Source organism: Urocitellus parryii, chromosome 4, assembly GCF_045843805.1.
Source record: "Urocitellus parryii isolate mUroPar1 chromosome 4, mUroPar1.hap1, whole genome shotgun sequence".
Classification (NCBI taxonomy): Eukaryota; Metazoa; Chordata; class Mammalia; order Rodentia; family Sciuridae; genus Urocitellus; species Urocitellus parryii.
This window is the reverse complement of record NC_135534.1, coordinates 180,265,469-180,293,259: the sequence shown is the minus strand read 5'-3', so window position 1 is coordinate 180,293,259 and position 27,791 is coordinate 180,265,469. Positions and strand designations below refer to the sequence as shown.

Here is a 27,791-nt window from a genome sequence, read left to right as displayed (position 1 = left end):
TAGGAAAATGAAAGAAGGATGAACTGGAAACAAGTGAACAGAATACTGATGAAAGGGAAACCAAACATGACTGTTGATAAATGTCTACATTATCACTATTCTACCAGAGAACTCCTATCTTCCAGGGAGTAAGCGGGAAACTGGATAATGCTTCTAGTCATTTTGTTCAGCCATAGTGAAGGCTGATCATGAGAAAAACAAAAATGTCAGCGGGGATTTGTAGAAACAATTTTTTTCTTAACACACTGAAAATATGAAAAGATTTCTGTATAAAACTGAAAGAGAAGAAAAAGAGAAGTTGTTTTTGTTATAGATACTAATTAAAAGTATAATAAGATAATTCAAAATTGCAGGTTGGGTATAAAATTATCAGCTAGTATAAAATTAGCAGCTAGTATAAAATTATCAATGAAAAAAAAAACCACAGGTAATATCCAAAAACTATAAATGGATTTTCTGTCTAAAATATAACAAACTTATTTACATATCATATCAACTTAAGAGAAAAGTCATTAAGACTAGCATTAAACTTAACAAATACATAAAGCACAAAATACACAGAACCAGGCAAATGATACCTTTCTGTAAATATAGTCATGCTGAGGACCAACCTCTAAGTTTATCCCTTTCCCTCAGTCAACTCACCCAACATTTTCTGCATCTTCATCACACTCAGCTTTATATTTGCAAGGTCCACACTTGGAGTGTTTTCTGTGAGCTTCTGCCCCTGACCCTTCCTCTTCTGTTTAAAAAGAGAAATTAAACTTTCAACCAAAAGTTGGGATCCTTTCCAGATACACTTCATGTTTTCATTACCCATTATCCTGTTTCTGGGGAAAAAATAGCCCCAGCTCTTGCAAAGAGTCATTTCCAAAATCTATCAATGCTGTTAATAATGAATACAATATAACCTATAACACAAGTATTGTTGCTAGCAAAATAGATTTGGTAACGAATTGCTTTTAAAAGAATTACCATGTGGGCTGGAATTGTGGCTCAGTGGTACAGTGCTTGCCTAGCATGAGTGAGGCACTGGGCTCGATTCTCAGCACCACATATAAATAAATAAAATAAAGTCCACTGACAACTAAAAAAAAATTTTTTTAAAAATTACCATGTGGGCTGGGGCTGTAGCTCAGTGGCAGAGGGCTTGCCTAGCATGTGTGAGGCACTGAGTTCAATCCTTAGCACCACATACAAATAAACAAAACAAAGGCATGGTGTCCATGTACAACTAAAAAAATTTTTTTAAAAAAATTACCATGTAACACTGAGTAAGAGAGAGGATTAAAAAGTAATTCTGGGTTTCATTCCTAACATACAACCCCCCCAAAAGGCAATAAATTCAGTTGAAATAAATCTGTATAATGCTGGTTAGCAGAACAATGCTTGAAGACCACAGAATTTAATTTCCACCCTTTTCCTCACATTAGTTTCATACCTGCCTTTCTAACTACATAAAAAACCAATTCCAGAATTAAAACAAATATCTGTCTCCAAATTTTGAAAAGGAAAGGGGTCTTTTTATAAAGGACCTTTTCCCTTTGCCTACTTGGTCCCTTGGCACCTATGACCCAGCACAAAAAATAGCAGAAATACTAGCACTCAGCTCACGTCCCATACTTGAGGAGATCCTACATGCATGGGTCTCAACCTCAGTGGATCCATATCATGATAATCTCAGACTAGGCAGGGAATCAGCACTGAGGCCAATTTAACAATTTCAGTTCACTCAAGAGGTTTCTTAATTTTGTTCAGGAAAGAATACAATTCAAATGATATCAATCAGTAAATAAGGTTTAAAAGGAAGCCAGGAATTGTGGTGCATGCCTGTGATCCCACCTGCTTGAGAGGTTGAGGCAGGAGGATGGCAAGTTCAAAGTCCAGCATGGGCAACTCAAAATAAAACTTAAAAAGGTCTGGGGGTGTGACTCAGTGGCAGAGTGCTTGCTGAGCAGGCACAAGGCCCTGGGAGAGAGGAAAAAAAGAAAGGAAGAATAGAAAGAACAGAAAGGAGGAAGGGAGAAATTTTTAAAGGAAATACCATGCTAAGTATAAATACTTTCAGTCTTCCAATTTGGTGTGTTTGCCTGCACTCTAAGTAGAAATATTTCCAGGAAGATTTCAGAGATCATAATCCTAAGTAATTCTGAGGATTCAAAACATTATGAAATACTAGTGCCACCAATAGCTCACTAAGATTTATATATTAATTTGAGTAAACTACTAATCTTTCTAATTCATACTCCTAAAAAGGACCAACTTACCTCCTTAGAGTAAGATATCCAATACCATTTCATATTAGCAATTCCTGAAAACTATTCTCACTTCTTTTATCACAGGAACAAGAACAACTTTTTGACTGAATATCTGACCACAGGATCTAGACCTGATCTCTTAAAATCCTTTCTAGCTCTAAGATCTAGAAGTCATGGGCTGATCCTTCACACATTATAAAGCTTCTGCTTGAATATGTCCATTTATCTAGCTGTGCACAGGGGCACACACCTATAACCTACCCCAGCAGCTCAGGAGGCTGAGACAGGAGGTTTGGGAGTTCAAAGCCAGCCCCAACAACTTAGCAAGGCACTAAGCAACTTGGAGAGACCCTGTCTCTAAAAATACAAAAAAGGGTTAGGGGTTTGGCTCAGTGGTTGAGTGTCCCTGAGTTCAATCCCAAAAAAGTAAAAATAAAAATAAATCAAATTCATAGTTCAACAGCTTTAATCACTTTCTTTTTGGCTGAAGCTGCTATTCTTGAACTTCTTCATGAATTTTAGAAATCTATGAAATACAGAGTAAGGTGTAGTTTGGAATAGGGTTTCATGTGGTGTTGAATGATCATAACTTGAAAGAATATTTAATTTTGTTAACTAACTTATGCAAATTTTCCCAGCATGAGTGTTCTTTTACTGTATCCTCATAGTACTTCAAACATTATTTTTCATACAATAGATAGAATTAAAACCTCACTAGACTGTGAAATAGTTTAGTCATTCTTTTTTAATTTTCTTTGTTGCTGACCTTTATTTATTTATATGTGGTGCTGAGAATCGAACCTAGTGCCTCACATACACTAAGCAAGTGCTCTACCACTGAGCCACAACTCCAGCCCCTAGGTTTAGTCATTCTTAATTCTAACCATTTAAATTCTATTAGTTGCTACTGCCAAATATTAATTTGCTCATATATTTGTAAAATAAAAATTAAAACATTAGAAAATTTTAAGGGTTTAAACTCTAAATTTCACTGGAACTATTCTATTAATTCTCTCTTTTCTATACAAAACTCACTCTGAGTATTATGACCCTGTACCTTAAAAATTCCTAATGATAGAGCTGGGCGCAGTGACACATGCCTGTAATCCCAGTGGTTCAGGAGGCTGAGGCAAGAGCACTGTGAATTCAGAGCCAGCCTTAGCAACTCAGAGAGGCCCTAAGCCACTTGGCAAGACCCCGTCTCTAAACAAAATATATAAAAGGGCTGAGGATATGGCTCAGCATGAAGCACCCATGGGTTCAATCCCTGGTACACACACCCCCAAAAAAATTCCTTATAATCAAAATTTTGGAAGCAAGGAGTAGGAGAGAGTCACAAATACTCTGACCCAAGCTAAACTCCTTTGTGTGGATGATCTCAAGAGGAAGTAGTTTGGTGCAGCCTCAATTTAACAGGGGCTACAGCATTTTCCTCTTAGTCTGACAACACACCTTCAGCAAAAAATGCATGAACTAGGGAATGGCTGGGGCCAAGGGCCATACAGTGGTGAGGGATAATGGCTAAGGGGCAAATGGTTTCGTTCTAGATATGAAATGTTCTAAAGTTAATTGTAGTGAAATGTACAACTCTGTGAATATACTAAAAGTCACCAATTTGTACACTTTAAACAGGTGAATCAAGTGGTATCTGATTACATCTCAAAGCAGTTAAAAAGAAAAGTACAACAAAACAAATACCCTTTAAGAAGTACTTAAAGCTTACCTCCTTCTCCAGATCCAGAACCATTATCTGAAAAGAGAAACAGTAAATATAAACACTTTTACTGGAAATTTAATGCTTTCAAATAGTAAAATTTCTTTCAAAAAATAAAACTAATATTCATTATCATAACAGTCCCTTTCTTACATTTTGCTATCAGTTTTTTGCTATCTAACATATTTTATGCCTCTCTCACATGTGACTTGGATACATAATTATCTATAGCTCAAATTTTTTAACCCATTCAGAAAATGTCCAGGTACAACAGAGTGAAGACCAATAAATATTATAAATAGTTAAATATAAATAACTAATTTTAATTCACTCGTTTAAAAGGTGAAAGAATATTTAATTTTGTTAAAACTTGAGAGGAATAATGAAAAAGCTGCTTCATCAAAAAGGCAGGAAAAGAGTTTTGAGTCTTGCTCCATAAATCTTCTTAATGAAATCTGTGGGTAACGAACAAAAGCCAACAGGTAGCGAGAGGAGAGGAAAGCCCAGAGGTTTGGAAGCAAAGCAGCTCAGGGCTGAGTGTTTCATATTTCTGATGAAATTAACTATTACTTCTAGAAAATCTTATCAGGAGGAATCTCAGAAAATAGCCAATCTAAAATGAAACTAGTGTAAAATATGTATTTTATAATGCTAAAAGAACCAACATACAACAAAATCACATTGAAAAGTAGGTACCACTATGGCATAATCAGCATGGAGTTGTTAAAAACACACACACATTCACAACACACACACACACAGGAGAGAATGTTAAGTGAAGAATATCGCACAGCACTTTATAAGAGAGAGAATACCCTTATTCTAGAGAATCCATACTTCAAATAGTTCTCTGGAGTGAAAGACAACACCCAGCTCCTTTCCCTTCAATCTCCTTTAGACAACAAATTCCCAGATATGGTAAAAACAGGAAAAATGAGAAAAACATAGATTGTATGCAGTACTGATTGCAAAATTTTCATGGGCTTTTGTGGACAAGTCTTCAGTTGAGTTCAATTTTGACTAATTAGCCATAAAATGACATCTTCCCTAAGTGATGAGGAAAAGAAAGAGTAAAGCAACAGGAAAAAAAAAAAAAGGAAGGGAATTAATTGAACATTGTTCTTAGACAAAATTTTCTTAGGAAAACACTTCCCTTATTCCTTCTATTCCATATCCACCAACTGGTGCATATTCAGTCCCAGACACCATGACACATGCTAGGAATAAAATGATAAATAAGACATGTTCCCAGTGCATGAGATACTTACTCCCAACCTCTTTTTCAACCCATGTCTAATTTTAATAAATATAAAAATATCATGCCTTCCTTGGTCATTTCAAATTTCTAAATAAACACTATGACTACTCATAATGAAGTAGAATAATTCTAGATTATATCTGTAGTCAATACACACACCTTCTCCAGCCCACATCCCTCCATCCTAACCCTGAGATTATGTTATACCCCCCTAGGAAGGACAATAGTATCCTGAGGTTGAGAAATCACTGATCTGGCTGGAAGCAGATATGTAAGATAAATAAAATACAGTATGTTATATGCGCAGATATATATATATATATATATATATATATATATATATATATATATATATATATAAAGTGTGAACAAACAGACTAGAGATGTCACAGAAGAAAGATTTCAGAGAAAAGGCTTAAGCTGGCCACACTAACCTGCGCTGGACCCAGTCTTAGAGTAGGCCCAGGTCCATCCCACCACCTGCAGACACCCAATGGACCTGCAGCACAGGACCACCTCTCCCAACCAGCAAACCACTGTGAGAGCTCAGACTCAGCCCAGATCTGCCCACAAGAACATAGACCCAGGCCCACAGTAGGTCCAAGTCTGCCACCCCCACCTCCACCTGGGAGCCAAGCCTAACCCACTTCCATCTTGGGACACTGCACACATCACCATAGCCATCCCCATGCAGTAGCCTCTACTTTTTGACAACAGACAGGGCCTAGATAGAAGCGGCTGCATCTCAGAGCAGGCATCCCAAAGACAGTGTAAGGCCCACCCTTTCAGCCCCATCTGTGTAAAACATTGCATCCATCTTGGGGCACCTCCACTATTATCTCAAGTAACCTTGGCTACTGCCACAGCCACCTTTAGTTGCAGTAGCACACAATGAGGGACACCAGCAGGGTGTGGAAGCCTAATATTAAGGTGAGGTGTAGACAATCTGCACAGACACTATAAGAATATAGAGTAGAAACTGAAATATCTCAGATCCTCATTGCAAGAAAGGAAGACTCGTAGACTACATAAAAAAAAAAAGGGGGAGGAAAGTGCCCCCAAACAAACCAGGATACTACAATAACAGAACCCAAGCACAGCGAAGTTGTTAAAATGCCAGAAAAGGAGTTCAGAATATTCATAATTAAAATGATCTCTGAATTAAAGAATGACCTAAATGAGCAAATACAGGCAAAAATTGATCACTCCAACAAAGAGATAAGACAGCAAATACAGGCAATCATTGATAACACCAATAAACAGATAAGGGAGCAAATACAGGCATCCATTGATCACACCAACAAAGAGATAAGGGAGCAAATATAGGTAGCAAAAGATTACTCTTCAAGAAAGGGAGGGGATTCTAAAAAAAAAAGAAAAAGAAAAAGAAAAATCAGCAATCCTTGAAATGAAGTAAACAATAAACCAAATTTAAAAAAACTCAATAGAAAGCATAACCAACAGATTAGATCACCTGGAAGACAGAACATCAGATAATAAAGACAAAGTATACAATCTGGAAAATAAAGTTGACCACACAAGATGGTAAGGAAAGATGGTAAGGAAACATGAACAGAACATCCAAGAATTATGGGACAGCATCAAAAGACCAAATCTAAGAGTTATTGGGATACAGGAAAGCGCAGACTTTCAAACCAAAGGAATGCATAATCTCATCAATGAAATAATATCAAAAAATTTCCAAAACATGAAGAATGAATTGGAAAACCAAATACAAGAGGGTTACAGGACACCAAATGTACAAAATTACAACAGATCTATACCAAGGCATATTATAATGAAAATGCCTAGTTCAGAATATTCAGAATAAGGATAGAATCTTACAAGCTGCAGGAGAGAGGAATCAGATTATACATAGAGGAAGAACAATTCTTACCTCAGCAGATTTTTCAACCAAGACACTCAAAACCAGGAAATCATGGACAACATATACCAAGCTCTGAAAGAAAATGGATACCAACCAAGAATCTTATATCCAGCAAAATTAAGCTTTAGATTTGATGATGAAATAAAAACTTTCCATGATAAACAAAAGTTAAAAGAATTTACAACTAGAAAGCCTGCACTACAGAACATCCTCAGCAAAATATTCCAAGAAGAGGAAATAAAAAACAATGATAAAAATCAGCAGAGGAAGGGATTACACTAAAGGAAAATCTAATCAGAGGAGAAAACAAGTCACCTTAAATATCAAAAATAAATAAAAATGGCTGGGAGTACAAATCATGTCTCAATAATAACCCTGAATGGTAATAACCTAAATTAACCAAAGACACAGATTAGCAGATTGGATTTTTAAAAAGACCCAAAATATGCTGCCTCCAAGAGACTCATCTCATAAGAAAACATATCAACAGACTGAAGATGAAAGGTTGGGAAAAATCATACCACTCACATGCAATGTGAAAGTAAGCAGGGGTTTCCATCATCATATCAAATAAAGTAGACTTCAAATAAAGTAGCTAAAGTTAATCTAAAGGAATAAAGAAGGACACTACATACTGCTCAAGGGAACCATACCCCAACAAGACTTAACAATTATAAATATATATGCCCCAAACAGTGGAGCATCTATATTCAACAAACACTTTCCAAATTCAAGAATCAAACAGACCGCAACACAATAATTCTGGGTGACTTTAACACACTTCTTTCACCACAGGAGAGATCTTCCAAACAAAAGCTGAACAAAGAAACTACAGAACTCACTAATACATCAATAACTTAGACTTAACTGACATATATAGACTATTTCATCCTTCAACAAGCAAATACACTTTCTTCTAAGCAGCACATGGATCCTTCTCTAAAATAGACCATATATTATGCCACAAAGCAACTCTTAGCAAATATAAAAAAGTAGAGATACTACCCTGGGTTCTATCAGATCATAATGGATTGAAATTAGAAATCAATGATAAAATAAGAAATAAAAGCTACTCCAACACCTGGAGACTAAATAACATGCTACTGAATGAACAATGGGTTGCAAGAAGGCATCAAGGAGGAGACCAAAAAATTTTTAGAGGTGAATGAGAACACAGATAAAACATATCTAAATCTCTGGGACACTATGAAGGCAGTTCTAAAAGGAAAGTTCATTGCATGGAGTTCATTCCTTAAAAGAAGAAAAAGTCAACAAATAAATGACTTAACATTACATCTCAAAGCCCTAGAAAAACAAATCAACACCAAAAGCAGAAGATAGAAAATAATTAAAATCAAACTTAAAATCAATGAAATTGAAACAAAAAAATTGAAAAATTTGACAAAACAAAAAGTTGGTTCATTGAAAAAAAAAACATAAAATTTACAGACCCTTAGCTATATTAACAAAGAGAAAGAGAGAAAACAAATCATTAACATACATGATGAAAAAGGAAATATCAAAACAGACTCTACAAAAATAAAGAAGATAATCAGAAATTATTTTGAAAACTTGTACTCCAATACAAAAGAAAACACTGAAGGCATCGACAAATTTCTAGAGTCATATTTTGCCCAAACTGAATCAGGATGAGATACACAAATTTAAACAGATCAACTTCAAGTGATGAAATAGAAGACACCATCAGAAGCCTACCAATCAAGAAAAGCCCAGACCAGATGGATACATAGCCAAGTTCTACAAAACCTTTAAAGAAGAACTAATGCCAATACTCTTCAATTTATTTCAGAAAATAGAAAAAAGACTTCCAAATTCATTCTATGAAGCCCATACCACCCTGATTCCAAAATCAGGCAAAGACACATCAAAAAAAGAAAACTTCAGACCAATATCTTTAATGAACATTGATGCAAAAATTCTCAATAAGATTCTGGCAAATCGTATACAAAAACGTATCAAAAACATAGTACACCACAATCAAGTGGGGTTCATCCAGGAATGCAAGGTTGGTTCAACATACGGAAATCAAAAGATGTAATTCATATCAATAGACTTAAAGAACCAAATGATCATCTTCAACAGATACATAAAAAGCACTTGACAAAATATAATAACCTTTCATATTCAAAACACTAGAAAAACTAGGGATAACAGGAACATATTTCAACATCATAAAAGTTATTTATGCTAAGCCCCAGATCAACATCACTCTAAATGGAGAAAAACTGAAAACAGTCCCTCTAAAAACTGGAACAAGACAGGGATTACTCTCTTTCACCACTGCTGTTTAACACAGTTCTTGAAACACTGGCCAAAGCAATTATACAAATGAAAGATATTAAAGTGATTAATATTAAAGATATTAAAGAAAACTCAAATTGGCACTATTTCCTGACAATATAATTCTCTACCTAGAAGACCCAAAAAATCCCACCAGAAAACTTCTAGAACTAATAAATGAATTCAGCAAAGCAGCAGGATACAAAATCAATACCCATAAAACAAAGGCATTTCTGTATATCAGTGACAAATGCTCTGAAAGGGAAACGAGGAAAACTACCTCATTTATAATAGCATCAAAAAATAGGGGCTGCGACTGTGGTTCAGCAGTAGAGCACTCGCCTAGCATGTGTGAGGCCCTGGGTTCGATCCTTAAAACCACATATAATAGATAATATTTATTTATTATTAAATTTATTTATTTATTTATTATTTAAAAATAAATAAATAGATAAAATACTTGGGAATCAACAAAAGCGGTAAAAGACTTCTGCAATGAAAACTACAAAATGCTAAAGAAAGAAATTAAAGAAGACCTTAGAAGATAGAAAGCTCTACCTGGTTCTTGGATAGGCAGAATTAATATTGTCAAAATGACCATACTACCAAAAGCACTCTACAGATTTAATGCAATTCCAATCAAAATCCCAATGACATTCCATAGAAATAGAAAAAGCAGTCATGAAATTCATCTGGAAAAAAGAGAGATCCAGAATAGCTAAAGCAAACCTTAGTAAGAAAAGCGAAGCAGGTGGCATCACCACACCAGACCTTAAACTATACTACAGAGCAACAGTAACAAAAACAGCATGGTATTGGCACCAAAACAGACTTGTAGATCAATGGTACAGAATAGGACAGAGACTATCCTGCATAATTACAGTTATATTTGACAAAGGCGCCAAAACCATACCATTGGAGAAAGACAGTCTCTTCAACAAATGGTGCTAGGAAAACTGGAAATCCATATGCAACAAAATGAAATTAAGCCCCTATCTCTCACCTGCACAAAACTCAATTCAAAGTGGATCAAGGACCTAGGAATTAAACCAGAAACACTACATCTGTTAGAAGAAAAAAGTAAGCCCAAATCTCCATCACGTCAACTTCCTTAATAGGACTCCTATAGCATAAGAATTAATATCAAGAATCAATATATGGGATGGATTCAAACTAAAAAGCTTCTTCTCAGCAATAGAAACAATCAGTGAGGTGAATAGAGAACCTACTAATTGGGAACAAATTCTTACCACACGCATGTCAGATAGAGCATTAATCTCTAATATATAAAGAACTCAAAAATCTTCCATGTATGTATTATATGTCAAAATACATTCTGCTGTCATGCATGACTAAAATAAATAAATAAATAAAAATAAAAATAAATCGTATGGCAAAAAAAGAACTCAAAAATATTAACACCAAAAAAACAAATAACCCAATCAATAAATGGGCCAAGGAACTGAACACACACTTCTCAGCGGATATATAATCAATCAACAAATATATGAAAAAATGTTCAACATCTCTAGCAATTAGAGAAATCCAAATCAAAACTACTCAAAATTTCATCTCATTCCAGTCAGAATGGCAGCTATTAAGAATACAAACAACAATAAGTGTTGGCAAGGATGGGGGGGAAAAGGCACACTCATACACTGCTGGTGGGACAGCAAATTGGTACAGCCAATATGGAAAGCAGTATGGAGAATCCTTGGAAAACTGGGAATGGAACAACCATTTAACCAAACTATCCCACTCCTTGATCTAAACCCAAAGGACTTAAAAACAGCATACTAGGGGCTGGGATTGTGGCTCAGCAGTAGAGCGCTCACTTAGCACGGTCGGGACCTGGGTTCGATCCTCAGCACCACATAAAAATAAAGGCATTGTGCTGTGTCCATCTACACCTAAAAAATAGATATTTTTTTTAAAAAGCAGCATAATTCTCAATAGCTAAACTGTGGAACCAACCTAGATGCCCTTCAGTAGATAAATGGATAAAGAAAATGTGGTATATATATACAATGGATTATTATTCAGCATTAAAAGAGAATAAAATCATGGCATTTGCAGGTAAATGGATGGAGGAGAATATAATGCTAAGTGAAATTAGCCAATCTCCAAAAACCAAATGCCAAATGATTTCTCTGATTTAAGGATGCTGATCCATAATATGCTGTAGGGGGGCAGGCGGGATGGGAGAATTAAATGAACTCTATAGGGAAAAGGGGAGGAAGGGAACGGAGGGGGCTTGGGGTAGGAAAGACAGTGGAATGAGGGGCTGGGGATGTGGCTCAAGCGGTAGCGCGCTCGCCTGGCATGCGTGCGGCCCGGGTTCCATCCTCAGCACCACATACCAACAAAAGATGTTGTGTCCACCGAGAACTAAAAAATAAATATTAAAAATTCTCTCTCTCTCCTCTCTCTCACTCTCTCTTTAAAAAAAAAAAAGACTGTGGAATGAGATGGTCATCATTACTGCAAGTACATGTATGAAGACACAAGGATGTGACTCTACTTGTGTACAACCAGAGATATACAAAAGTGTGCTATATATGGGTAATATGAATTGTAATGCATTCTGTTGTAATATATAATAAAATAAAATTTTTTTAAAAAAAAGAAAAGGCTTAAGTCCAATCTTAAAGCATAAGAAAAAGATTTTTCAAGTAAGGAAAGGAGAATGATAATTCACACTCCTGAAATAGGACCTGTTAAAAACCAAATGATAAAACACTGGCTCACTCAGCAAATAACAAAATCAATATAGTACCTCATAGTTAGTTCGTTCAATCATTACTTAACAATCCCAGGAGATGATATCTATTTAACAATTTAAGAAATTGGGGCTTAGAAAAGGTAAGGTTATATGAAAAATAAGAGTTGGGGTAACTTTAAAGTCAGGTCTTTTAACTTAGTTCAGTGCTCTATCCAATCTGTCACTGTGGCTCCTAATATTTAACATTCACTACCCATTCAAAGCACTTGGTGTCTTATACACATGCTCCTCATAAATGATGCACAACTAATTTGGGATTAGAAAGAACTCCATAATCCTCCTTAGTTTCTAGACTAAATCAGTAAAAAAAAAAAAAAAAAAAAACATAGTTAAGAGAAGTATATAAAAACTACACCAAATGGTAGTCTCCTAGCCTAAGATCATAATAATTTCTTTAAGTACCTAATTAGTGAAAAACTATGGCCTTGTCCAAAGAGAGGTCTGGCCTTTACCTTTGCCTTCCAATCTATCTCTCTTCTAGGGGAAGGTGGCACATCAGGACTCAGTGTGGGGCCAGACACATCTAGTAGTCTTGAGTGTGGCTGTCCACACTAGAAAGACCAGCCATACAATTTAGTGTAGGGGATTTGGGTCACATGGTATTAGCAAACTTAGTCTCAGATAAAACACATGAACAATCAATGACACTTGCTTAATGGAGCCTCAATAAAAACCAAACACTGAGGCTTGGCAAGCTTTCCTGGTTGACATATTCCACACATAGTATCACACAGTGAGGCCAATAGTTAATACAGTTCAAGACTCCATGGAGAGAGTACAGCCACAAGCCCCATGTTTGGAACACTCCCGAGTCTGCCCTGTGCATCTCTTCCTTTGACTGATTTTCATATGCCTTCTTGCCTTCAATAAATCATAACCATGAGTATAATGACTCTTGATAAGTTCTAGCAAATAACTAAGCCTGAGGGTAGTCTGGAAAACTTCTTGAATTTGGTGTCGAAAGTGAGAGTAGGATTGGGGGGGGGGGGTCTGGGTCTTAGTTGGCCCTAAAAATCTTTACCTTTAGTAAAAGGGAGAACTTTAACATAATAGGAAAAGAAAGTAAATGGGGATAACATTAGTCTCCACCCTTCCCAGTCATTTCACATTATAATTTTAATAACAATACCTCCCCTGCATCCCTACCCTCAATAAAAACAGCAGAGAGAAGCTAACATTAATACTTCCCAAAATCAACTACACCAATTCCAGAAAGAGGAAGTAAATATACACAGCTTGGCAGCAATGGGTGGCAAAGACAAAAGGAAGAGCTTGAAAAGACATACAACCTAAACCTAAAATGTCTCTCATGGTTTTTTACAGTTACTGCTCACCCCCACAAAAATGAAAAATTTAAAAAGCCCATCAACAAGATACATTTCATGTCTGTCTAAGGTTCAAACCCTAGGGCAAAAGATGTGCAAAGTCTTCAAAAAAAAAAAAAAAAAAAAACCTCAAGACATAAACACACTAAGGTTAAAAGCAATGATGTGAATGGGGGTGAAAAAGAGCTCCCCGCAATTTTAGGAATCTCTCTCTGGAAGGAATCTTCCTTTTGGCAAATATAATGGAACCAGTTCTAACATTTACTCAGAAGAATGTCATACATACCAGAATAACATGGTCCTCTTGCTACTACTGTTATCTCTTTCTGGTGCTTACAAGCAGCCCTTCTGAGAAAGCATTCATTTTGGTAAGTGTCCCCATTTGATCCACAGACGGGAATATAATTTGTATGGCACTGCAAATGAAACAAAAATAAACACTCAGAACTAGGCATGAATATTAATAGTTTATTTCACATTCATGAATGCAATACCATAGTATTATGACAGTCTACTACTGAATAGTTTGTTCTTTTACTTGGGTTTTTTACAAAAGAAAAATTATGCTACTTCTTCATTCCTTTTTCACATTCATAATGAAAATACCAACTATCTGTAAAAATGAGACTGAAAATCCTTGTGCTATCTACTTCATTAACTTGCCATGAAAAGCCACTGAGATAATAAGAGGAAATTCTTGACAATGTTTGTAAAGAGCGATAGGTTAGGTAATGTCATTTTAGTATTACCAAAATTCATTTCTTTAATACTTCTATAGTAGGGAAGTTCCAAACTAAATGCTACAGAAGACACAAAGAACTATAACATGATTTCTGTTCCCAGAGACCTTATACTCAATAGAGTCATAAAAATATGAGAGAAAATGCTGCATAGCTAAATCATAATCCAAATTAATAGGATATACAAATAGAATATACATCTTTATTCTCATGTATACCTAGTAGGAAACTACTTCAGATTCTTTTAATCCAAACATTTATTATAAGCAAATAGAAGTATCTGACTGCTGTGCTTTCTTCTAGTATAATCATCTGCATTCATTTACATGTTTGCCTAGTGTTGTAAGCTAGAGTACTCAAAAAAAAAACCTCCTCAGAGAAAGTGAAATGTGAACTGGGCCTTGAAGGATGGGTAGAAATAAGAAAGATTAAGAAGAAAAAGGATGGGCTGGGGTTGTAGCTCAGTAGTAGAGGGCCTGCCTTGCACATGTGAGACGCTGGGTTCAGTCCTCAGCACCGCATAAAAAATAAACACACACACACACACACACACACACACAAAGTCTAAAATGAATAGTTTTAAAATCTGAGGGAAAAATATGATGCAAGTTTTAATTACTTAAAAAAAGAGAGAAAATTCAAATTAATAAAGCAACAGACCAGAGAAATGAAGTACAATTTATAGAAAAAATACAAAATAGCCAGTTAATGTACAAAAAAGCACTAACATTCACTTGCAATCAGAGTTATATACTAAAAGTGAAACATTATTTTTAACTTAATGTCTTTAATACTATTTAAAAATTTTTCAACTATGTGAGCATTCCAATACACAAATTATAGTCATCTAAATTGGTTCAACTTTGGGGTTACAACATTTAACAATATGTTTCAAAAGTTCTAAAATGGGAATGCAGTTTTTGTTCCAGAATTACATTTAAGAATCTATCTAGGGTTGGGGATGTGGTTCAAGCAGTAGCGCGCTTGCTTGGCATGCGCAGGGCACTGGGTTTGATCCTCAACACCACATAAAAATAAAATAAAGATATTGTGTCCACCTAAAACTAAAAAATAAATTTAAAAAAAAATCTATCTAGGGGCTGGGATTGTGGCTCAGCGGTAGAGCGCTCGCCTAGCACGGGCGGGACCTGGGTTCGATCCTCAGGACCCACATGAAAATACAGGCATTGTGTTTAAAAAAAAAAAAAAAAAAGAATCTATCTGAACGAAACTTGTAGACAAATATTTATTACAGTCTTTTCAAACAGAAATTTGTACTATCCAACCTAAGTGTCGAATAGAGCAATGTTTAATTAAAACATTGTATTTGTTCAAGAATACTGTAGTTATGAAGATTTAACTTTTAAAAAATACTGTGTGACAGAAAAAGCTAATATCAGGTTAGGTGAAAAACATATATATAACTTCTGGGAATTCTGTGCCATTTTTAAAAGTATTATCTATCTGTGAAACTAAGTGCAAAATTCTAAAAATAATATACTAATATAAAATAGAATATAGCAAGAAATTAAATCACATATCTTTCAATTTAGAAAAGAAGAATGTTTAAAATAAATTCTGGAAGAAAATATCAACAACAATTTTTTCACATTGTGTCTATGTTTTATTTCTGCAATTAAGATTTACTATTTTTTTAATTTATCAGAGATTTATTTATGAAACATAAATACAGCATAATATCACAGGTCAAGCACTGGTAAAAACAATTTCTAACTAATAAAATTAAGTTGATTTTGTACTCATTCAATATCAGCAGAATCCTACATCAACTTTTATTAAAATTAAATTTTTACTTCAGGAAATTTCGTGTAGAAAATACAGTAATATCATATACAAATAAGTCTGGTCTGTCATACTTTATCCCAATAATGATTTTTATTCTAGCATCCAACCATACTTCTACATCTTTACTTTCATGTACACCTGGTAGGAAACTGCTTCAGATTCTTTTAATCCAAACATTTATTAAAGCAGATAGAAGTATCTGACTGCTGTGCTGTCATCTGGTATAATCATCTGCAAGCATTTACACTGTAAAATATTTATATTATTACAAATTATTTTTATTTTTCTCTTATATTGGAATTAGGTATCATATTCAATTCTTTAATCATGTTTATGAAGGTTACATTATATTTAAGGGTAATAAAGAAATTAAACAAATTTTTTTAATTGGAGTTGGACACAATACCTTTATTTTTATTCGTTTATTTTTTTTATGTGGTGCTGAAGATTGAATCCAGCGTCTCACATGTGCAAGGCAAGCACTCTACCACTGAACCACAACCTCAGCCCCAAAACAAAATTTTGATTACTAAAAAAGAGCATTAAATCTGATAGGGCTGACAATCTTCACAGTTATTAAATAGTACTTACCTAGAACAAGCACTGAACTACAACTTTAAACGTACTATCTAACTTAAGTATCCCAATAACCATGTGAAACACATAGCTTAACACATAGAGCTAGGGCTCTGTAGTCAAAAGTACCTGTGTCCAAATCCTGCCCACCATCCATGTGACTATGAGCTAGTACCAGAACCATTTTCCCATCTGTACAAGGGTAATTATAATAGTCCCTACCTAAATAAGGTGGTTTTGAGGATTAAATAAGAGAAATCTACCAGTAGGATTTATATCTGGCCACAGTAAATTCCCAATAAACATTAACTATATCACAGGTCAAGCACTAGTAAAAACAATTTCTAACTAATAAAATATTTTAAAACCAAGTTGATTTTGTACACATTCAATATCAGCAGAATCCTACATCAACTTTTATTAAAAGTTATTTATTATTATTATTTCAGAGTCTTTAAGTATTTGCCCAGGGTCACAGCTAATAAGTGAAAGAGCCACAATTCCTCATAACTCATATACTTTAACCATTACATACTCAAGTTAGCCATCGAGATCTCACCACAGAGCTCTTGGAGATAATGAGCAAGGGACTTAATGTCCCTGAAATATAACTTCACAAGCATATCCTTAGGGTGAGCCCGAGATGGCAGAAGCAGATCTGGGTCATTCTAGTTTCTAGGAGTCATTCTTGGTGATCTCTCAGTATACTTGTAAACAAATGAGAAGATATCTGGGAACTTCTGATTTCTGCACAGGTGTTGGAACCTATCTCTAGGTTCCTCCTTGTTGGGGGAAAGAACCCTCCTCCATCACTTCTCTTTAGCCAGAAGAGCATGATGATACTTCCAGCTATGTAAAGTAGTTTAGAAAGATGCAGCAGTACCCAAGTCTACAGAATCAAGTCATTCAAGCATTTATTGTGTACCTACTGTGGGATGGAATTATGCTGCATGTAATCAAAACATAATAATTAGATTATCTGGGCACAGTGGCTCATGCCTGTAATCTTAGCTATTCGGAGTACTGTAAGTTCAAGGCCAGCATTGACAACTTTAAGAGACCCTGTCTCGAATTAAAATTTAAAAGTGGGTTGGTGGGGCTAGGGATATAGCTCAGTTGATAGAGTGCTTGCCTCACATACACCATGCCCTGGGTTTGATCCATAGCATCACCAAAAAAAAATGGGTTGCAGATATAGTTCAGTGGTAGAGTGCTTGCCTAGCATGTATGAGGCCCCGGGTTTGATTCTCCACAAGGACCATAAAAAAATGAATAAATAAAATCATAGATAGTGACAGGTAATTTCATACGTCAACTTGACTGGGACTCAGGGTGCCCAGATTCAAAATTATTTCTGATGCAACTGTGAAGGTACTTTCAGATATTATTACCGTTTGAATCAGTGCACCAAATAAAGCAGACTGCATTATGGGTAAGTATTATCCAATCTGTTGAGGACCCAAAAAGAACAAAGTGGCAGAGAAAGGGAGAATTCTCTCTGCCTGGCTGCTTAAGCTAAGAACATTGGTCTTCTGGTTCTCAGTCAGGCCTTCAGTCTCAGACAGGGATTTATATCATTGGATTTTCTGGGTATGCAATGTGCAGATGACAGATTGTATAACTTCAACCTCCATGATCAAATAAAACAGATCCTTGTAGTCTCTTTCTCTCACTGTCTCTCACATTTCTTGTGTGTGTGCGCATGCACATAAAACTCCAGCTAATACAAAGGTCTAAAAAGAGGACATGGCTCTCAGCAAGAACAGACACTGATAAATTCAGGAAAAAAGACACATAGTCCAGAGAACTGTGTATAGAAGAACAAAGAGAAGAAAGTCATAGGTGATAAGTTTTCAGGAAAAGATGCAGTATTGATCATTTTTCTTTGTATAAAAATGACTAAACATGGCTTTGTTTAGGTATGTGGTAAGATAACAGCTGTTATTAGCAGACTGAAAACAATTTTAGACTTTTACATACAAGTTTGTCATTACCTGTTAAAATGTATTTCAATCCTGTCCCAGAAAGTTTTTATCAGCACCAAAAGCATGCTAAGTCATGAGTTGAAAGTACCCAGCAGAAAGAAATGTTTAATGTGCACACTAAGTCACTGTTTTGAAACTGGCAATACCTAAAGTCTAGCTTGAACAGATTTATAAACTATGGGAAGGCACTGTGGCCAAAAGAAGGCTTTCTCAGCAAGAAGATCAAACTATGGATATGTAAGCCCTGAGGCAGTGTGCTCCTACAACCAAGAACCTACCTTTAAACGTCTTTACATCTAGTCTAGGACCCAGAATAAAGTAAATATTCAATAAACACCCACTGATCCCAGCTCCTAACTTATATTTCCCTTTCCTGCTCTGCCACAAGAATGCAAATGATTCAAACATGGGCTGGGGATGTGGCTTAAGCGGTAGCATGCTCACCTGGCATGACACAGTGCTGGGTTCAATCCTCAGCACCACATACAAATAAAGATGTTATGTCCACCGAAAACTAAAAAATAAATATTAAAAAATTCTCTCTCTCTCTCTCTCTCTTTAAAAAAAATGATTCGAACAGTTTCTGGGACAATTTTCTCTATTCAAATTTGTTTTTTAAAAAAAGGATATTTCTTTATTAATCTTAAAACCTTCAGCCAGGCACAATGGTGCAAGCCTATAATCCCAGTACTCAGAAGGCTAAGGCAGGAGGACCTAAAGTTTGAGCCAGCCTCTGCAACTTAGCAAGACCTTGTCTCAAAAAATATAAAAAGGGTTAGGGATGGAGCTTGGTGGTAGAGCACCTTGGGTTCAATCTCCAGTACAAATAAAGAAAAAAAAAAGTTTCAGAGAAAGACTTTCAAAGAATGAAGAAAATCAGAACCATAAAGACAAAAACACATAGATAAATATAATTTTCACAGAAAAATTTATACTTCCTTATGTGAAAAAAGCAAACAAGATAAAAATAAAACAATTATTATTTGTCAGCTAAAAGTAAATCATTTTTAAAAAGAAAAAAGCAGAAAATAAAACTAGGATAACTTCTTTAAAATATGGAATCTTTTTTTTTTTTAACAACCTAAATAAACTGTACTGGAACAGTCTCTAAGGTAAATACTATTCAGTAACTTACATACTTAAAAGGGGAACTAAAATCACATATGTTTGTATAAACACAAAAAGATAGCAGCCAATGTTACCTCTAAGAAGAGCAACTGATACTCTAGAATGGAGACTTTTTTTTCCATTATCTATCTTCTTATATTGTTCACATTGTTTACTATGGGTAATATAACTCTTTTTAAAAACACATCAAAACAGTTGGTTGGTTCTCATGAGGGTTTCTGAATTAATGGATATAAAATGCTCAAGCACAATAAGCAATATAGAAGTATTTAAATACTGTATTTTGTATAGCATGTACACGTACATTCACACATATATACATTATGTTTTTACAAATTAACACAAGGGAAAAAGAAAATATTACAAAAAATAAGCAAAGAAAGCCGGGTACAGTGATGCATACCTGTAATCCCAGCAGCTCAGGAGGCTGAGGCAAGAGGATCAAGAGTTCAAAGCCAGCCTCAGCAATGGCGAGGCGCTTAGTAACTCAGTGAGATCCTGTCTCTAAATAAAATACAAAATTGTGCTGGGGATGTGGCTCAGTGGTTGGGTGCCCCTGAGTTCAATCCTGGTCCAAAAAATAAAAATAAAAAATAAGCAAAGAATACGAAACATTAATTCACAGAAAAAATGGTCAATAAATAAGTGGCACGTTTTCAACTTCTCTCATAGACAAATGCAAATAAAAAATTGGCGGGAGGCTCGGAGGGGTTTTCAGATTTACAAAATTTAAAAGGACTGACAAAAATCAAGAAGCTGAGGGGAGAATGAAGGAACTTTGGTTTGTGTGGAGGGTAGTGAGGAGAGGGGAGGGGGCTATGGAGGTGGGAAGGACAGCAGAAAGAGACAGACATTATTTCCCTATTCACATGCATGATTACACTACTGGAGTGACTCTGCACCATGGACAGCTAGAGGAAAGAGAAGTTGTGCTCCATTTGTGTACAATATGTCCAAATGCATGCTATTGTAAAATAAATTAATTAATTTTTTTTAAAAAGAAGCAGCAGCAGCTGAGGGAGAGACAGGAACTCATATATTGCTAACTGGTGAGAATGTTAATCCTCTCATGAACATCCCACTGGTCCATTAGATCCATACCAAATTTAACCCAAGTAAATACTTAAGACAAGTAAGAGGAATAGCCCCAGTCTTTAGCAATGTAAAATAGCCAAAACTGCAACAAAAAAATACCTGAAATTTTTCTGGTTTCACAAACCAGAGAATAGAGTTTAGGGTAGACAAAGCTACTAGAAAATAAAAGGGAGATCCCAGGAAGTCTCAGATTCTCTGCATAAACTTAGAGTTTACCAACTCAGATCTTGGCCAACACTGAACCATAAACAGACAAACTGCTATGTAGTTCCACTAATGCTAAAAGAAATGATAGTTTGTATTGCTACCTACCACAGAAAGGACAGAATCTGCAGTTGGAGGTCAACTACTTCAAAAATAACAATACTAAGGACTAGGATGTAACTCACTGGTAGAGCACAGCTCACCCAGCATATATAAGGCCCTGGGTTCAATCCCCAGTAAGGCAAAAAATAAATAAGTAAATATATTAAAAAATTCTCAAAAAAAACCAAATTGAGACATCTAAATTATACCATTTGTAATGTGTAGAATAAATTTTAAAATAGTCTAACACGAAGACACAGCAAAACACTATCCATTGTTAAATGAAAAAGAAGGAAAAATCTAGAGAGATAATACATAAGATGTCCTTGATATTGATTTTAGCAGGAAAAAAAATTTAAAGCAGCCTGTAACATCTAGGCTCAAGTAAAATGTCTGTAATGAATGAAAAGATCGGAAATCCCAGCAGATAAAGAAAAACTATACATTCTAGAATTTAAAAGCCTGGAATTAAAAATTCACCATACAGCAAGAGTAGAGATAACAAAATCAAGCGTTATGGAACCTGAAGACAGATTCATAAAAATTATCCAGCGTGAAAAACAGAAAGCAAAAAACTGGGAAATAAGATAAACAGAGTGCCTCTGGGGCCTTGAAACAGAACCAAAAAGTCTAACGTAAATCAATAAAATCCCAGATTAAAAGACAGAATGGACAGAAAAAAAAGTATTTTAAGAGTAATGACCAAATACTTCCCAAAGTTAATGAATAACATAAATTTATACATTTCAGAAACTCAGCCAACTCCAAGCAAGATACATTAAAAGGAAAACAAACCTAAGCACTTCATACTCAAACTGATAAAAAAAACCCTAGAGAGAAAATGTTGAAGGCAAAATATTACCTATAGGGGGAGAACGGTTTGATTTACCATTGATATCTTGCCTGGTTCTAGAAAAAGCCAGCTTCCACGTTGAGGAGCCCAGGACAAAGAACCAGCGTGTCTGGCCAACAGGCAGGCAAACAAGGATCTGAAGCCAGACACAGCTACCATAAGCTTGGAAGAAGGTGTCTATTGCAAAAATACCCTCTTAACACTCTGCAAAACTGAATGTGAAGTCTATTTTGACCATGAAGAACCTGTTGGACAGTACACGCACCTATCCTTCCCCTTTCCTTAAACTCTCTAAGTCCTTTAATGAAAATAAACATGACCTGTAATTCCAGCAGCTCTGGAGACTGAGGCAGGAGGATCACAACTTCAAAGCCAGATTCAGCAAAAGCAAGGCACTAAGCAAACTCAGTGAGACCCTGTCTCTAAATAAAATACAAAATAATGCTGGGGATGTGGCTCAGTGGTTGGGTGCCCCTGAGTTCAATCCTGGTACCAAAAAGAAAATAAACATGATAGTTTACTTTCTGAAGAGAGGTCATACACAATTCTTACCAATCTAAAGATTCTTATTACAATATCGTAAGAAAGACAGGAAATGTGCCTTCTCTTTTCAAGTGGAATTTTCAATTGATGTGAAGGAAATTACCTAAGATCAGGCAAATTTATCTGAGGTCATGAGGTTACTGGAAATACTAATACTCCGATGCTTCTATTCCTAATTTCCAAATCTTTACCTCCCCCTCAAAATCCAAAATGGTTAAGTACATTTAGAATTAGACTATAAGTGAAAAGAAAATACTAGTTCCTTCTTTGTCTCATCTCAAATCCTGAATCAGAAACCATCTTACAAAAAACATTCAGAAACCCTGCAATTTAATTACAGAATAGATACAAAAAGAAAGGCTTGAAAGCAGCACACTTCATTTCCTTTCTTTTACTTTTTCAGACACTAGAATCACAACACTTAATTTGAGGTTCCACTTCCTAGTCCCTCTCTATCCCTGACTTACCCTGAGGTTCCAAGTCAATCAAATTCTTTGGCCTAAAATAATGAGACAGCAAAAAATGAGAATGGGAAGGGAAAGAGATATACTAACAGAAGAAAAGAAAAAAAAAGATGCCTACATGTTAGAAAGAGGCTCTATTGCAACCTGCACCTAATTTCCCTTCAGTGACAATTATATCTTAAATTTGAATAGGACTTTAAAAGTTTTTCAAAGCATTTTCATATCTATTATTGCCAGTCTGTCTGTCCTCTTTCATTCCAAAAAAGAAGCATGAAAGGTACAAATAACAGGGCTTCGTTTGACAATGAAGTACTGGTAGGCTAAGAACTCAATCTTCTCAGGGGGTCAACGTGTTATAAGCTTTCTAATTTGTAAACTGTATAATTATAAAATACGACAAATATAAAAAATTTTTAAGTTTGATTTCCTTACCTGAAATTGGCATGCACATTTCAAACCATCTCCATCTTCTTTACAGACTCCTCCATATTTACACGATGATTCATCACAAACTCTTACATCAGACTCCCTCACATTTAATTCTGCAAGAAAGAAAAAAATTGTTTTATATGTATATATTTGGCTTTTTTTAAAATCCAGATGTTCATAAACAAAAGAGCAAAGCCTTAAAATGTGTTGGGCATCCCATTCACAAGTATAACAATTAGACAATATACAAAAAGCAAGTTCTATAGAATGCAAAATGTTCAGTACACCCCAGAGAAGCTTAATGACATGTCAAAAAGACACCCACCCCAAACTTGAAATTTCAGGATTTAACATAATCCCCAAAGGTAAATCTATGGAATATTTCTATTTTGGCTGCCAACTCCTTACAATAAACTTCTTACTATTGTTTTAATATTTTAGATTATTTTTCTAGTGAGTAACTTATTTTAAAGGATAACAAATAAAAACAATTAGAAACAATCTTCTCTTGGTAGTGAAAATAAATTTAAATGATCATTCTAGACAAATTAACAATTTTAACTATGAATTATGAAGTGAACTTGGATTTTGTAATATGTATATATACATATATATATAGAGAGAGAGAGAACATTTATGTACACAGAAGAGATTAAAAATCTTCATATACTTAAAACTTAAATGCCTGATTTAAATTTGCTTTACCACAGGAAGCAAGTCAAATCAAAATCATACATCACTCTATGATGATTTTATTCCTGCTCCAATACTGTCAGTCCTGCACTGAAAGCATCATATTAAGCTTTCTCTGAAAGCAAATAAATTGCTTCAGGGTTAGTGCTAAGCTGCCAATCACATGGAATGGGGTGAAAATCTCTACAATGCTATTTTCATATCCTCCTATTAGGAATTTGAGCCACAACAACAAATGCACTTATGCAAAAAAAAAAACAAATGATTTTGTTGTTGCTGTTGTTGTTTTAAATCCCACACAGTTGTGATAACATGGATCTGGGAGCAGGGAAGCCAAAGTTCACCTGAGACTACTGGTCAGCAGCTGAGTAACTCAGAAAAGTACAAGGTCTCCTGCATTCTAGGTCTTCATGAAGGTCTGGCAAACATTTCACAGAGTACCCCCAAGATATCCCCCATCCATGGTTATTTTCTATTTCTAGATTTCAAAGTAGGACTCAAGGAATGGGTCAAGTAGAGTCCAGTGTCTAGGGACATCTACCCTAGTGACATTTCATTGACCTCACTGATTCATTGGTTCTCACTGCTCTGCAATGGCGTCTTGGGTCTGCCACTCCTAGGAACTGACAGTCAAGTACCTAAATACACAAGGAATTGACCAGCAACTATAGTCATGTGTGAACCATCCACCCTGAACCAAGCACTACACTAGAGTAAGCACAATACCTAACTGTGGGTTGCGAGGGTTTTTTTTTGTTTTGTTTTCTTTCTTTTTCTTAAATGGATCTCAAGTGCACAGAATTGGATTACTCTAAGTTCAAGCATCTGCACTTAAAACAAGAGCTAGCTTATACAGCTATTTTGTTATTCTGTTTCACAAACCATTCTAGGTACAGGAGATGCTCTCTTAATTTCTTCTGATTCTGGCTATGAAAATGTTAGGCCCTTGGTCCTCCTCTCCCAATACTTGCTCACTGTCCTGTTTCCCTCTTGACCATATGCTTTAACTATTGAGGCTCCTGAGGCTCCATCCTAAGCATAGGGGTTTTTTCCTATCCACTCACACTCCTGCTAGGAATTTATACAAGATCCAGTTCCAAACACTATCAAATAAACAGCTTCAGACTCAAGGAAAGTAACTAAATATTAATTAAAGATCTACCCTAGAAAAGAGCATAAAAGTGCATAATATCTTTGCTCAACTACAGATTTAACCAAATTCAGAGGCCACAGAAATGAGAATTGCACAATTTAACAAATAAAACTTAGTGTATTAACTCTTCTTTCCTTCCTTTAGAGGCCTAAAATTCACACTGGGTTCAATTACAATCTATAACACAATTAGATATAAAAGAAAAAACAAGAATAACTGAAGTTTTTAATATTGTCTCTGAGTCAAGATCGAGCTGAATCATACATTGCTACCTTAGCTTAAGATTCTTTTGAGTTATAATATGTTCTTCATGCTTTTATTTCATAGTATAGTGGATTGCATGCTAGAGAAGACCCAAACCATCCCTGCCACTAAGATTCACACATTTAGTGACCTCTCAAGATGGCCAGGCAAATGTTTGCCTGAAGGACTAAGGAATATTTTAGGAGAATGATATTCCTCACCAAAGTGAAGCAGAAAAGCTTGGTCCAATAAACAAAGTCTTGAACAGAGGCAGGGATCTGAAGCACAATGTGGCATCTATCACTTAGACTGCTCGCCCAGATCAGACCCAAGAGCTCATCATGACATATACAGATGGGCTACAATAAGAAATTAAAGAATGTCTTGTCTGAAGTGACAAGACATAAGGACCTCTGCTTTGATGCTTACATGACAAGTTATAACAGAAGTGAGACACAAGGGGCTGGAACCCACAACCGAGCCTGAGTATCTACAGCATACGTAGCAACACAAGGCCAAGAAGAAAAGTAGTGTCGGGCCAAGAGTTCCAGTGCTGATAGCTGGAAGGACATGCCAATGCAGGGGCAGCAAACATCACAGGAAGGAAAGGACAGCTGCAACGTGACAGAGGCCCACGGAAACACCCTTCGGTGACACTAAAGAAGGGAGGCATTTATGAGGGAGCTAGAGATCTGCTATGGTTTGAATGTGTCCCCAACAGCACATGCGTTGGAACCTAATTCCTCAGGGCAGTCAGTCTAGTGGGAGGTGTCTGACTCATGGGAAGGGAGCCACATGAATGAATAATGCCTTTCTGAAAGAAATGGACTAGGCTCCGCAGATTCATTTGCGAGTCCACTTCCTGCTTCCTCTCCCTTCAACCTCTGCCTTCATGTTTCTTGTTGGTGGATGAAAAAGAATCCAACAGAGGTAACTGAGAGACCAGATGGTGGTAACAGAGCCTTCCACATTCTAGGCAAGAGTTCCTCCCCTGAGCCACCGCCGCAGTCCCAATGATTTTCTTTTGGCCTGTGATTTTCAGATCTTCAATTTACATAGAACCAGCATTATGTGGTTGACACCAAGGACTGCCACCATCTTGAGCAGTAGCCAAACCTGTAGGAACCAGGCAGCAGCCTCTCCAGAGCTGGGTGACACAGCATGTTGCAACAAATTCCTAGGCCACCCTGTGCAAGCAGGATGCCCTACTGGCCTCTTCTCAAAGGGCTGGAGATGGGGTAGAACATCATGACAGAAGGGAATGACAGAGGAAAGCAGCTCAGGACCTCACACCACGAAGGAGAGAGAGATACTTCTCTCACCACAGACAAAGTATATACCCATTAATTCTTATTAGGGGATTAATTTGCTGATCAAGTTAACCCAGTCAATTCACCTCTAAACTTTCTTTCATTGTCTCACACATGAGGTTTAGGGGGACACTTAATATCTAAACCATAGCAATTTTTATAACAAATGGGAATGCATAGGAAAATACCAAGAAAACCTATGATATTGAAATGTAGGGCATTTTTATGATTGGTGCTTTTAATATTCAAATATTAATTTATCTTAAAATTTTATTTTTATTTTTCAAAATTTCTTATTGTTCTCTATTGCATGGAATGTAGTTAGCTAACAGTAGTGAAAAATGAATAACTAAATATAGTGTCAGGTTTTAACTGGATATAGTTATCTGTTATAATAATTTCTTCCATATTTCATTACTATAATATCCATTTATTATGGGCTAGACATTGTTCTAGATACTCAGGCTATAGGGATTAACAAGATAGGCAAAGAGCCTGTCCTCATGAAAATTTTATTTCTAATTAAAGAAGTAGATCATAGCCACATAAGGAAATAAATACATAAGTAAATGTGTCATAAGGGTCTTTTTTTTTCATTCTTAGATAGTTTAATTAGTTTCTCTAAAATATAGAACTATACCAAGTTATTTTTAAATATAGTTCCTAATAACAAAAACATTAATAATAATTTACTATCATCAATATTCAATGATCATGTTTCTAATTTTTATACGTTTTATAAATTATGTTCTACAGTTTGTTTAGACACAAATCCAGATAACTTCCACAAATTGTGATATATTTTTTACATTAATGTTTATCCTCTTTGATGAGAATACTGACAATTTATTTGGTTATGTCTGTGAATCTCTTAAAATTGGCAGTTTTGTTTAAGGCACAACTCATTTAAAGTAAAATAAAATAGATATGGAAATAGTGAA

General features: G+C 35.6%; 1 protein-coding gene across 1 annotated transcript in view; it reads right to left on the bottom strand.

The window, feature by feature from the left end:
* Tmeff1 (transmembrane protein with EGF like and two follistatin like domains 1) overlaps window positions 1-27,791 on the bottom strand; it is a 91,772-nt gene that overhangs the window by 45,329 nt on the left and 18,652 nt on the right. Inside the window, exons 3-6 of the mRNA XM_077797353.1 lie at window positions 23,455-23,564; window positions 13,813-13,942; window positions 3,982-4,008; window positions 646-742 (exon numbers count right to left, since the gene is read on the bottom strand). Of these exons, the coding sequence (XP_077653479.1) occupies window positions 646-742; window positions 3,982-4,008; window positions 13,813-13,942; window positions 23,455-23,564 (364 nt within the window). The remainder of the gene's footprint in view (window positions 1-645; window positions 743-3,981; window positions 4,009-13,812; window positions 13,943-23,454; window positions 23,565-27,791) is intronic.